Raw genomic sequence first — 15,338 nt, forward strand, 5'->3', positions numbered from 1 at the left:
AATTTTCAACTATTACTTGGATTCTTTTAGACATGCCCACAGATAATGCAGATAATTACAAATAATTAGAAGTAAAACTCTCAATGAATCAGCATTTACGATTCAAATAAAAACGTGTTACTCCAGGTAACATAGTAACACATTTCTTATTCCACATAACATAGTAAATTTTTTATTAACACATTATATTAAAAATACTTCCATGGTCTGAAAAACTCTTTTGAAAACAGGGAAATAAGTAAGTAATCGTTACCTACGATTAGAAGTCATTGACCCCAAGTCGTTCTACAGGAGGCCCTCTGCGTGACCTTCCATCAAGTACACAAAACGAGGCAGTTATATCCTGTGACTGAGCTAAAAAACACCCCACCCTCGCAATCCATGGCTAAGTTGGAGGACGGAAAGTATAATTAATTTATACCGTGACATGTCCTTACAAAGTCGTAAGGACTGGGCAATAGTCCTATTCACATCTCTTTTCTGAGGGCATTTTCAAGAATGCCGGCACAATTGCACGCGATTGCTTATCCTCCTGAATTTCAATGTTTATTTTGAACATTTCAAATGCAAATGAAGGTAACATACGGAAGATAATTATTTGTTGGAAATAGGTCATAATGTTTATATGCGGCAGGATAATCAATATTATTTATCATAGAAGAAATAAAAGGCAGAAAATGTCTAAATCGTTAGCTGGGCTAGCTTCCAGCCGATTGGCCCCATGTTAGAATGTGACATACTCAGTTCAGAGGTATAACTGTTAAGAGGCAAGCAGAGCACATACCATGACGTAATTGTTAAAGGAGGTAAAATTGAGTTTAAGAATTTAAGACTGCTTTTTTAATCTTCCATTTTTCAGAAAGGACACACTGAATTCGTCAAAAGTTCAAACTCCAGATTAGAATGAATCTATACATTCTAGATCATTTAGATTCAAGAATTCAAGACGAAACAAAATCTGATGCCGATGTGATTCCCTGTGCACGCCATTGCTTTAAAAAAAGGCCCTTGTTTAATGAAAGTTCAGACGTGGTCATAACATTAAAATTGAAAAAGTAGTGTAAGACGGAAAGAGCTCCAGCTTTTGCATTTACATGATTTTTCTTAAAAGGTGGAAAAAATTATTCATTTTAATATAGAAACAGGACTGCTTGCTTCAAGTAATAATTTAAAGAAAAAGGAACTGCAGAAGTAATCACTTTGGGATTAATGTTTTTGTTTTATTATTTGTGGTACTGGTAGTAGGCAAGCCCGCTGACGAAGCCAGTGGTCGAGTTTAGTGTAGAAGCTTCAGAGGTAAAAGCCCTTGAATACCGCAAAAGTCTGACTTCTAACTCATATGAAGATGATACTCACACACTCGCTTGAATAACCCCTTTTTACATCGGTGCTCTTTCACGCACCTCATGGATAAAACACAGGATAAAGAACAACCATGCCCAAAACAGGACTCGAACCCGGGACGTCCAGATCACGGGGAAGGCGCGCTTCCCTTAGGCCATGACGACGGTTTTTGGGACCCTTCTTCTGACTAACAACAAAAATTATTAGTACTAAAACTGTTCCTTTCTTATATCGAATCTAATTTCTGTCGAATTTCTGACGTCTGTGATGATTTTTTTTTCTTTTTCTGTATGTATACCCGTGAACAAGAAAATTCAAAATTGCAAAGAACCTAAAGGATTGAATTTGGGGTCCTATTTTTACATAGTAATTGTATATCTAAATCATATCAATTGCACATCTTTCATCTGTGGACCAAATTCATCTGTTTCTCCATATTATTTCAAAGGATAAACGTGCGCATTACTTTGATTTGTATAAGTCATTCTTTTCAATTTATAGATTTCGATTATCTTTGATCATCTTAGGGATTAAATGCTTTACTAGCCATTACTATATTACACCGATAGAATTCATTCGACTATTCGCTTTCTCTACTTGACTGACTGACTCGGCAGTGTGCCTCCACTTTTTATAGCTCCCATGACAAGGCATTGGATATTTGGTTATTTTCGGTTTGGTAAATATCCGGTATTTTTTTTTCTTTGTTGATAAAGCAGGGGATCATCATTCTTGTCATGCATTCAACAATTATTAAAATTTCTGTACAATTCTTTTCCTAACCATGAAAACTAATTGCACAGGAAAGAAATATTACACATTTATAACAATATATTGACAGTTTAAATAGAACTAGCCTTGACAATAATAATGCCAATGGAGATACTGGTCGTTTTTCCATGGTGTTTGTGAATAATTGCCCATAGTTTTTTAAATATGTAAAGGATATTTAGTAAAAATTTCTGAGAGAAACGATTGTGGGTGCACTTTTTTTATGACTGCACTAAAAATTTTATTTAGAGCAATTATTTTATTTTTTTATTGCAGTTAAATTTTTTTATTTAAAAAATAATCTTTCAAAATTTTATCTTTTGTATATAATTAATCAAAATATACTAAAGTTCGCGCTTGTTATCGAAGTTTTTTGAACATTAATTTCTATATTGTCAAAGTATCCTCTGTCAATACGTTTCTGAAATCCATTGTAATATATGATAAGTCAACATCGATTTCACATTCCGCATTTAACGTACATGACTCTACCAGAGTTCAATAAATTACAGCTTTAAGAGCGTAGTACACTTCGGCGAAGGACTCTGGCAAATGTCATGTCTCTTAGCACGCAAAGCGTACCTCGCTTCTGCACCGATGTCTCTGCGGTTCGCGTGCTTCACGGAAACTGGACAAAGGCTCTTCCCTTAATCATCAGCTTGGGAACGGGCTTCCTGTGCTGCAAGTAGTGTAAATGTTTTTTTTTTTGTTTTTTTTTTTGAAAAAATTCGTTTTGCAGTTATTTTTAAAATTACCAACTTTTAAATTTGATATCATTTTTTCGAAAGCATTCTCTTGTTAAAAAGATATCAAAAATTTATTATAAATATCGTTTGCATTTTCTTTTTATCCTTAATATTCAATAAAGATACAAGATTTCCTCAACAAGGGGACAGAAGCTTCCTCGGGGAATTAGCAATAATTGTGTTACAATCAATGACAGATTTCCATTTAGATAGACAAGGTGACTGTCTAAGACGACCTTGAATCATCTTTACTAATAATAAAGATAAATGTGTGTGCGTGCGATCATGTGTGTGTGATGATTTGCAAGATCGTTTGATTTAGAGATATCAAACTTGACAAATGCATACTTTAGAGGTTAAAAAAATGTGCATCTCGGATTGGTTTAAAAAAAATTAATTAGAATGTTAATTAAAAAATATGAAATTTTGGCGCTTTTTTATAATTTTCTAAAATATTGTTGTATAAAAGTGAATTTTGCACCACTTCAAAATTTAAGAAAAATATCTCTTTGATAAAACCTTTTTAATAATTGCATAAATTTTTCCTGAATTTCGGGAATTTTACTAAATTATTGCCCTGAAATTCAAGCTGCTTTCATTGTTCCATCCAATATTTTAATTGCGTGATTTTCTTCTGCTATTGAAAGCTAAAGAAGAAGGATTCTATTTAATATATGAATAGTTTAGAAGATGACTAAACAATTGAAGTTGCAATAACGCGGAATTTAAAGGATAGATTAAGTAATTACTTTTTGATAGCACTATGATATTCATTAGGAAAGTTAATGCACATGAGATAGTTAAGTGAGACAATTAAAATAACATGGCATTAAAGTCGTAGAATTTGGAAAATCATGACATAAAGTTATATCTAAAATTAAATATAACCAATATTCCAGACGAACCATCTAGTCGATCAGTTATTGTAGTTTCTTATGGCACTTGCCGCAGACAAGCCCGCTGTTCAAAGAAAGCCGATTTAAGCTTAAGGGGGAGCGCCTCTTGTTTTTATCGTAGAGCCAACTTGGGCCAAGAGTACGACTTCACTATTCACGCATCACTCATTCGCTTGCACAACCCTTTTTGTAGGAGGGCACATTCACACATCTCACAGATAGAACAACCATGCCCAAACCGGGACTCGAACCCGGAACGACCAGATCATGGGGAAGACGCGCTACTCCTATGCCAGGACGCCGGCTGATTAGCTGTGACGACTAGTATAAAAGAAACATTTTTCAGAAAATTAATAAAATAAAAATATACCGAAAATGAATAATAATATATTAATTAAATTAGTATTGTGTTAAAAGGCAAATATAAAATGCCACTTTATTAAAAGAAGAGCCTTATAATGTGCAAGGCATCAAAATTCATAAATCTGCTACTCATTGCTAATAAACCGCAAAACTCATTGTTTCATAAAATAGTTAATTACAGGAGAAAACAAAATTTTTAATATGATTTCAAATCGCTGCAATTTATTTATAAGCAATATTGTAAGGAGAGAATTTTGAACGCAATAAAAAATGAAAGCTTAAAACTGTATTTGCGTATGTAATGATCGCTCCGCATGCTGCTGGATCAAGCGTAATCTTGTTAACAATTATGTTCAAAATCTCACCATCTACATACTTTATCTATAAAAATTAATTTTGCAGCTGAAAATTGAAAGCAGAGAACTATATAAGTGTAAAAAAAAAATCAAATGTTGTTTCTATGTGCCAAAAAAAGAAGGATTTATAATGTAGTAAATGTAAAAATTGCTTGGTAGTCTTCAAAATAGCTCTGAAGAATGTGTAAAAAAATCTTTACTGTTAATACTCCTACGATTGGTACAAATAATTTTATACATATTTCCCAACATTTTTTATTTCGACGCGTTCAATATTTACCACTACTAGTCATCTATTGACAATGGATTCTCCATACGCATCCTATAGATCAATAATGAAAAAAAAAAAAAAAAAAAAAAAAAAAAGGTCTTGAAGGTGATACAAAAAGTGTACTGGCCTCAATGATTATGAACATAATTGATAATATCTGGAATGAATTGGACTATCAATTGAAGGTCTGTGTGACCATGATGAATCAGATAGAGCAATTATTTCACAAAACTTTGTAAAAATACTTAGTGAAAAAAAAACGCTTATATTTTGTGGTTTATCTATTTTTTGTACTAAATACAAACATGAAGTAAAATAAATAATTGGTTAGGCTTCATTATATTGTTACGCTAATTAAATTAATTGTTTTAATGTCTTAAATTATAAAATTGAGCAATGGATTTCTTAAGTGCTTTAGTGTTAAAAATATATAAAAAAAGAAATAGATAAGTCTTTACTAAGAAAACATTTTATAAAAGAAAGCTGACCTTAACGCATCCATGAAATAATTCTGTCTTTATTCTATAATCCATCTACCATTCATTGATTAATTTATTAAATATTAGTTAATTTATAGTATAATATGTGTTATTTCAGGAAATAGCAAACAGATATTTTATTTAATAATTGAACTAAACGGTTTATATGTAACTCATATTTAAACTGCTCGTAAGATAAAGAGAGATTTAACACTTATTGGTTAGAATGAATTAAATCTCATTGCTTTTATTTTCTGTTTGTAATTGAATGCACCGATTGCAGCTCAAATATTGAGAATTTAATCAAAGTGTCTCCGTTTCCTAGTTTGGACTAAAGAAAATGTGAATACTGAATAACCTTTTTAACATTATTAACGCAAGGTTATCTTTTTCTGTAGAATCAAAAAGTGTATCAAACTGAAAATTCTGAATTGGATGGAAATATTTTAATCATTAACAATTCAAGTTGGCAATGCGATGAGGCTTAGGAATATGTTATTACATTTAGTTAAATAATCCCGAATTTGATATTTATTTTAGAATCAATTGATTCATTTAAACGGAAGTTGGTTTTAAGTATCATTAATCGATGGTTTTTGAAATAAGGATATTTAATAAACGATTATTTTATTTGTGAATAAAACGATATTTAAAATGAAATTTGTTTAATTTTATCGGGATCTTACCGTATCAATTTGACAAGTAGAAATACATATTAAGACATTCTTTGGAACCCCCAGTGTGCCCAGTTAGCTTTCTACCTACTGTCAATTGAGTTGTCAACAATGATAATAACTTTTTCTAGTATGTCTAATTTTTTATGTTCCCGTTTTTTTTTCCAAATATTTTTTCCTTTTAAGACTGAAACTATATATTTATTTTACTTCATTAATTATAACTTTTATTTTCCTTTCTACCCTGTATTTTATTTTATTGTTGTTCTAACGTTGTTATTTATTGTAATGATTATTTTTCATAAAGATTTATAACACTTGATATAAAATTTAAAGAGTAGCATAGCCCTTAGATAAATACAAATTAGAAAAGAGGTCCTTCTATTATTATTTGTTCGAAAACTATTGATTTTTATTTCACTCTGCGCCTCTAAATCTCCGTGTTTAAACAGATAAAATAATCGTATATTATTTTGTTATCCTATTTTTCACATATATTGTCTTTTTTAATTAAATGATTATCTTAGATTTTCTTTACTACAAAATACTCACATGATTTTTTTTCTTTTTTTCAACACCTGTTGCTTTCAATTTTGTTATGAAAAATCCGTCCTGTAGGCATAGGGTGAAAAATCCAACAAGATCCTTTATTTTATAAGAAAACACAAAACACTGGTAGCAAAATGCAACAGATGTACTTATGTAAATTAATAACCTTTTGTGTTGGGAACGAGATATATATTTTAGATGCCCATGTGGCAGCAGCTGTTTAAAATTAGTTTTTGAGAAAATAAAGTGATGTCGATTGATACAATCCAGATCTGTGGAACCTCTCGTCTTCTAATGATCTCGCCTTCTTATATTGGAAGTTTTTGAAACTTTTATTGGAAGCATTTGAAAAACCTCTAGTCTTTCTTTTTAGGACACTTGGGAAATTACACAATTCAGCAAGATTCCTGAGAATTCAACTTTGTAATTTAGTAGTGCTCTTGTTTCTTTATGCATCTCCTCACCAATGAACAAATTTCATGTAGTGTTTCGTAAACAAAGAAATTTTGGTGATTTTTTTCTTCATGAAGCCAAACGTTCGCCAAGTAAACAGCCAAAGTTCGCCAAGTTCTATTATTCACTCACAACGCGGTTCCGTGTGCGGATTCATATCAATACAATGTTCCTGGATCCAAATCGTAAAATCAGATGTAATTAAAAAAACCCATGTGGCGCCATTGTCGCTCTTGATTTTAATTTCCTGTCCATCTTAAACCTACTATTTTAGTTAGGTGCAAGAAAGACAATTTTGGAGCTAGAAATGTTTGAGAAACTAAATAGATGTCGGTTGACACTTTTCAATCTAATTTAATACCTACAAATTAAATGCAAGTAGAAAATCACTAATTAAATAACAGCGCAACACAATAACTGTCAGCTTGCAGCTAGAAAGGTCGCTCCACGATCATTCTCTGAAGAGAGAATTCACTTGACTGATTCCACCTCCACTGCTCCTCTCGCTTTGCACCATGCCAAAAATCTAAAAGAATCGTTACATCTTGAGACCTAATAAAAATTTCATGTAGTTCTTATAGTTTTGAGAACTTATATCAACATAATTGAAAAGCTGTCATCAATTTTTTTGCCAAGGTAAAGTGAGGATGGACGACCCATCATGCACGAAAATATCTGTAAAGCTTTCTTCCTTGCTATAGCATTAACTGAGCAAAGAAGCAATGTTAGAAATATTTTATGCTAATTACTTATTTATATTCCTACATTTTATTAGACAATTATGTTTTAATTTTTCAGATGGTGCTTCTACAGGACCCGACAGCTGGAGACCCAGTTGACATCCTCCGTGCCAAAAGAGCTCAAGAGAAAAAGTACATTTTCGACTGGGCCTTTGACGAGAATTCCTCACAGGTAATTGATGTGACATAAATTGTTCCACAGATTTACAAAATGAGCATTGATGTTTGTTTCATGAAAATACTAACAAAAAACCCTTTATAATTTATGATATTTTTTTCATGTGTAATTCTTCGTTATTATAAATTGCTCTGTAATAAATAAACATGGTCCTTAATAATATGCATCTAAAATATATGCAGATTTTTTGCAAAATTTTATGATTATTAGAATAAGGAAAAAACAATGATTTAAAATAAATAGTTCATAAATGAAAAGATAAATACACTTAAATAAAAAAAATATCAAAACGCAGTTTTATTAGTATTGAAAATTAGAAAGTTTTATTTTAATTATATTCCACTTTTTACTATTATTTTATAATTCATAATTGTTAATTGCTAAAAATTTTGCAATCAATTCTTTCTCTGACTAGATATGAATGTTCGCTTTCATTCGTAAAAGACGAATTGATTAGAAAATAACTTGTTTAATCCAGGAATAGACAATTAGATTTTCGAATATAAAAATAGAACTTTTTACAGGTTCTTTTAAAAATAAATAGTTCATAAATAAATTAATTAATTAATTAAATTAAAACATTTTTAAAGATACAATTTTACTAGTACTGGAAATTAGAAAGATTGTTTTATTTTAATTATTTCCCACTTTTTAACTTTAATTTTTAATTCATTATTTTATACGCTTTGAAATTTTGCAATAAATTCTTTCTCAGATTAGATATCAGGTGATATGGAAATTCTGTTTCATTCGTAGGAGATGAAATGATTACAAAATAATTTAATTTGATTAATCCGGTAATTGACAATCAGTTTTTCGAATATTAAAATAGGTCTTTTTATAGGTCTTTTAAAAATAAAAAGTTCATAAATGAAAATAAATAAATAAATTTAATAAAAACATTAAAAATTTTTAAAAGCAAAATTTTTCTAGCATTCGAAATTAGAAAAATTGTTTTATTTTAACAATTTCCCACTTTTTATAATAATTTTTTAAACTTTAATTTATAATTCATTATTTTATATGCTTTGAAATTTTGCAATAAATTCTTTCTCAGATTAGATATCAGGTGATATGGAGATTCAGTTTTATTCGTAGCAGATGAAATGATTGCAAAACCATTTAATTTGATTAATCTGGTAATTGACAATTAAGTTTTCAGAATATTAAAATAGATCTTTTTATCAAGAACACACAAGCAAAAAAAATTTCAAAAATTCCAACACAACAGGAAGTTAATGACAAACAGATTAAAAAATTTCATTTTTGAAAACAAGTTACGAGTTAAATAAAGGTGCATATCAAAAGTAAAAGAAAGTTTGTTGTAATTCAATTTTTAGTCTTTTAACCTGTGATTTAAGCAGGTAGGAAGTTTAGACGACTTTTTGGTATTATTTCCAGCATATGTTATTGCATATTTTTATATTATTATATCTTTAAATCTTTTGGTGAAAAAGTAGTAATTACTTCGTTATAAAACTATTTGGATATATTTATAAGCATTGCATTAAACCAGCAAATGAAGAGCCAGTTGGAGGTCCTTTCATCATCCTAATAAGTAACCTGAATAAATATCATTTATTGCATAAATAGGACCGGAAGTCTTAAAAGCCTTCAATAAAAAATATATTCTATGGCTATCGAGTCATATATGTATGCAAATTTCAAGAAGTCAGTTTATATTCGTTAAATAAAAATATAAATTAAATATTTCTTTAAAGAAATAACAATTAAAAATTGAAATAAATTAACTGCATTTAAAAAAATCGTTCTTTTTTTATTTTTTTATCGAATATCAAAGTTTTATCGTGGAACTAAAAAAAATTACCAAATTTTATCAGCAGACGAAAAAAACATGAAAATATTAATAGAATTTAATAGATGTAATATAAAAGTGATTGCATAGAGTTTCTCAATCATCTCAAATAAAAGTGTTTTGTATGAATCAGAGAAATAGATGAAAAAGATGATTTTAATAGAAGATACAAAATCTTAACTTACAGTTATGCGAAAATATCAAAAATATCACTACGACTTGGGAAATTTTACATTTTGGAAAGTAATCAATACTGGGCTCAACGAGGCTTTCAAAGATATTTTTATTTGAGAAAAATATAAAAGTGCATATATTCGATCCCCAAAATATTTTATTTCAGGGGTTATGAAAAAATTTAATTTTAATTTATTGAAATAAAGTTTAATTTGTTATAATTCAATTTAGTTACAATAAAGAAGTAATATTTTCATTCCTGTTCCAGATTTTAAAACAAGGTTCAAATTTTTTAGAAAAAAAAAATTAAATCAAGAAGTTTTATATAAATAAAATTGTACATAATAAAAATAATTTTTATAAATAGATTTTTATCAAAGAAAATATTTTTATTGGAGAATATATTTTAGAGAAAAATATGTTCTTTTTTTTTCTTTTTTTGATTTTATCCTACTTTTTAGTTTTTAAGTTACTATTCATAATTATTAAGAATATGAAATTTGGAAAAAAAAATCTGCCACTATTGGTATGAGATTAATATTTAAATAAATCAACTAATTAAGAATTAAATTCTAAAAATATTGAACTAGTATTTTGCCATCAAAATGCGAAAAACTTTAAGATGTTTGCGCTCTTTAATGTTATCAGATAAAAACTTGATTACGAAATTCTATTTTGATAAACATAAAATATGACAAATTAAATGAAATGTTACAAAAGTCCTCTTCTGGTGTTGTTTCTTCATTTTTTTCTAATTTAAATTATAGGGATTACTTTTTTAGGGATTACTTTTTTAAATTATAGGGATTACTTACTTTTTTAGCTTAGGAAGATTTAGTAATTCTTTTTTCTCTTTTTCACTCTTTTTTTTTTTTTTGCAAAAAAACGTTTCTATAAATATGGTTTAAGAAGATACATAGTTTTTAATTACTGAATAGTCATAAAATATCATAAAGTCGGGAAAAAATTAATTCACAATGAAATATTGCTGCTTAAATAAAAAAAATTCATTTTTTGAAATATTCTTAAATTTAGTTATAAATCATTAAAATTAGCTTAGGATGTCTGCAATCATTTAACTTCCTAAGCGACATGATTAAGAAGCTTCCACAAAGGTCTAGAGAAATGTTCTACATTTTATTCAAGGTTAGAAGTATAAACATCCGTCTCTTCTAAGAAAAGAAGGCGGGGCAAGGATGAGAGTGGTAAGTCATTGACCAATGGCATTGTCCCTGACATTTTTAACTCTCCACTTGTGTCACGGAATCACGAAATGCCATAAAAAATTTAAGCTTTTGTCCCACAGTATAATTAACCTCTTTCGATGTTAAACATTTTCTAAACACTATTTAAGTCTATTAATTTATCTTTATCTTTATCTTTTTTTTTTTTGATGGTATAAAACCCAAGTTAGTTATCTTCTTTAAATATAAGAAGAGACAGAGAGACTATTTGGAATGAGTAATGGACATTTAGTTCATAGTTGCCCTCATAAAAATAATTTATAATATGTGCATTTAAAAATATTACTAGCATTGAACAAAAGTAAATGCACAGTGACTGAAAAATGTAGGTTGGATTCAATTAGTTTCATGTCATTTTATCTTAAAAGTAAAATAATATTATGTTGGGACTTCAAAATGGGATTGAAAGGTTACCGAATAAGTAAGGAACATGTTTTCGATTACCTGGGCAGTATAACAATGCAGAGCCGGATTATCATATATTGAAAATAGACAACTGCCTAGGGAACCACTCCTAAAATTTTAATTTATTCTTTTATGATAATTTTTTAATCTATTAAATTTACATTTTCATTTAATTTGCAGGACCATGTACACGAACTGATTCAAATTCAAATTAAGTATCGATCAAATGCTAAAACATTATTTCAATATTTCTAATTAATTATCTTTTAATAGCTTTAGATTTTGTTATTAAAAAACTTTAAAAAGATTTTGCTTTATATGTTTAAAAAAATGTCTGATTTTGTAATTATAACATACTTATAAAATACTATACTCATAAAATTTTGACTTTTTTTTAATTTAATCTTTTCATTTGAAATACTATAGTGAACTCTATCGAAAGGACCCCTAATTAAAAGTTATGTCAATTTATCAAAATTTGCAACATAAAACTTCTTTCAAATAATTAAGATCATTAATAAAAAAACTGGTGTAAGAAGTTAGAAAATGAGAAAGTGTGTCCTCCAGATTTGCATTATCTCAGTGCATTATCTAGAGGGCTTAATTCGGCCTTGCAACAATAACATTGCAATGATGTTAATGTAGTGTTCAAAACAATATTTTAATATTAATTAATGAGAAATCAATCTTCTTAATAAGGATGAAAGATCCCAAATCAATGAACAAAAGAAATAGAAATGATTTTTTTTTCTTTCATTTTGCTCTATTGAAATTTTGTTTAAATTTTCATTTTCATTCTACATTCTGAACTAATAGCTTTGTCTGCTTTATAATCAGGGATTTCAAAAAAATTCTCTGAATAAATAAATGTGTAATAAATTTTCTGAATTGTGTCTGAATAAAGGTGTGTAATAAATTTTATTGTCATTGCATATCGGTATTGTATACATCATGAAAAATTGTTACAAGCGTGTCTTCAAATATCTTCATAGAAATATAATTCGACAAATCAATAAAAATTTGTTTCTTACATGCCATTAGAAACATTTTTGATGGGAAATTTGTTTTTAAAAAATTTGGCCTGCCACAAAAGCCAATTGGAAGTTTTATTTTTTAAATTTTTTTCAAAAGATTGATCAAATCATTTACACTGAATACCGTTTTGTATAGAGAAAATATTGGATTTTATAAGGCGCTGTAAAAAGAAATAATCAAAATCTTGTCTTTCTGCTAGAATTTATTTAAACTTAGTCTTCGTAATGTCCACATCATTTTCCAAATGGTATTGCTTGGAACAATATTGGAATTGCAAAAACATCACTGCGATCTCTTCTCCTAGATTCTTGCAAATTTTGTAAGCAACAGTGATTCGGAATGATGCCATATCTTTTTTTTGAATAATTGCTATAATTTGTTTTTGTTTTTACTTACAAGGCATTTTGGCTTTAAATTTTATTATTTATTTTGCAATTCTGGCATCTCCGACATATTTTTTGTACGAAAATATCCACAAGAAAATAAAATACAAAAAATATTTACGATTTCCCAATTTAAACTGTAATAAAAAATTGTTATTTAAACATTAATTTAATAATAAAGCAACCACATTTTCTTTGACAATTTCACTATTCTTTTCCTCTTAGTTTGTTTCCGATATTGAAATAACTTTTTTTGGAGCTTCGATGTTCTTCTAAAATAGCTAGAAATATAAAGAGGTAGTTATTAATTCCAGGAACTGTATACAAATTAAGCTAACCAAAAAGCGCCTCTAGCTTTCCTTTATCAAATAAAAACTTATCTTGCGAAAGAAACTGGTTTTGAAAATTATTGATGGGTTATAAAAATATACCAAGCATGAGTTAAAGAGAGCCGTGCGAGCGACATTGCTATTAAACCATTTTATACAAGGTCACCCTATCCATCATTTCAATATATTCCTTGGACAGTGAACGAAGCAGTTTATGAACCAAAACAAGATCATTGTTTTCAATATGAAATCTTCGTAAAAATAAAAGTGTCTGATTAAAACTTATAGGTTTTAATTCAATAACATAGTCATTTGCTTGTTTGTGAAGTTACAGAAATTTTATTATTAACTCCCCTCCGTTCCGAAATTTTGCTGATTTCCATATCACATAAAAATAAGAGAAAATAAATATTCTGTTATTTTTTAAATGCATTCATCCCATTCTGTAGTCTGATAGAACATATAAAGGCTAATCTTGGCTTGAATTATCAAATTCAATGTAATCTGTAAAATCAAATTAACTCTTTACAATAAAATGAATAACTTTACAACAAAATGAATAACGGGGATTGCTTTCTATGGATAATCGAAAACTTTACACGATTTTAACTCTCTGTTAATCAGACATACGAGATTTACATACAGAGGTATCAATTATTTGGTGTACCAAATGTGTATGCATGCACATTATAATAATGCGACGACAGCTCAAGATATTCCCACTAAAATCTTGATTTTATATCTCAATTCTTCAAAATTTCAAATAAAATCAGTGATTATTCCAAAGTTTCTTGGTAAAACACACATATTTATTTTTTTGCATTTTAAAAATCCATCGATATTTTTTTTATTCCATTGATTAAACGTGCCATGCCTTCTCTATCAATTTGAAAATACTTTGATTCCACTGTGCTTTAATATTCCACTGAACGCTCGAGATTTTCTCTTTTTGCAAATAAAATTTAAAGAATAAATATGCATTTGGCACAGTCTAGTCTGCAAATAGGCTAATGTGCTGTAAAACACAGGCAAGCCAAAACAATCAGTATCATCAACTTTATAGTTTAAAATAGGCGAGACAAATTTGTAATGCTCTCAGTGGCAGTTTAAGGGAACTTTCAACCCTAGACAGAACACATTTTGAGGCCATTCTTTTAATAACCGATTTTAATAACTGATTTAGTTTTTTATGTTTCAACATTTAATCAAAGTGTGGATGATTTATTTAAATTCAATTTTTCAGTAGAAATAATTTTTTTATTTGTTTACTTTTTAATAAGTATATCTTGAAAAAATGATTAAAGTAAAAAATTTAAAAAAAGTAGTTGTTAGAATGATTTTTTATTTACTAATAAAGGGTTTCAATTATTATGATGGATTATAAAGATAAATAAGCTCCAAACAAATTTAAAATTAATCATTATTATTTTACTGGAGAAATTAGTAACTAATTATACTTTAATATATTTAATAATAATTTTAATAATTCAATGGAAATATGCATTTTAATCCTAACATTTTATAATTTATAGAAATTAATAATATTTCACTGGCCTGCATAAAACGTCTTCATTTCATTAGCCTAGTTGGAGATCTGCCTCTGAATAGTTATATATCTTGTAAAATAGTTATTTCATAAAATATTTCTTCTCATTCCCACCAGAGATTATACTGTGGCTTAGAGCTATCAACTCAACAATAAAAAAGGTTTTGTATAATATTTCATGCGAGATATTCTGCTGTTAAAGATCTGAAGGGCCACAGTACTATTTAGATTTTTGTGCTGCTATTGGATTTCATGTTTGCTTTAAAAATAGTTTACATTTAAATCGTATATAATCGTATATAATTCGTTTTTTTTTTCTTTTTTTTTTTGACAAATATCTAACTTTTATTTTTTCGAAATTTTGTTTAAAAAGGGAAAATTGATTTTTTAAACAAATATTTTCGAATGAATAATAAATATAGTTTGAAATGAAAACAAATAAATATAATAATAATTTTTATAAATAATAATAATATAATAATAATGATACATAATATTACTGTGATAAAAATAATACACAATAATAACATTATGATAATAATACATAATAATATATAATAATAATAATAATAATATAATTTTGATA

At 28.1% G+C, this 15,338-nt stretch overlaps 1 protein-coding gene across 1 annotated transcript in view; it reads left to right on the top strand.

Annotated features, from left to right (window-relative positions):
• Nucleotides 1-15,338, top strand: part of LOC129959798 (kinesin-like protein KIF19) — a 101,669-nt gene that overhangs the window by 31,632 nt on the left and 54,699 nt on the right. The window contains exon 3 of the mRNA XM_056072693.1: nt 7,701-7,814. Coding sequence (XP_055928668.1) covers nt 7,701-7,814 — 114 coding nt within the window. The remainder of the gene's footprint in view (nt 1-7,700; nt 7,815-15,338) is intronic.

The sequence above is a fragment of the Argiope bruennichi genome, chromosome 2 (genome assembly GCF_947563725.1).
Source record: "Argiope bruennichi chromosome 2, qqArgBrue1.1, whole genome shotgun sequence".
Lineage (NCBI taxonomy): Eukaryota > Metazoa > Arthropoda > Arachnida > Araneae > Araneidae > Argiope > Argiope bruennichi.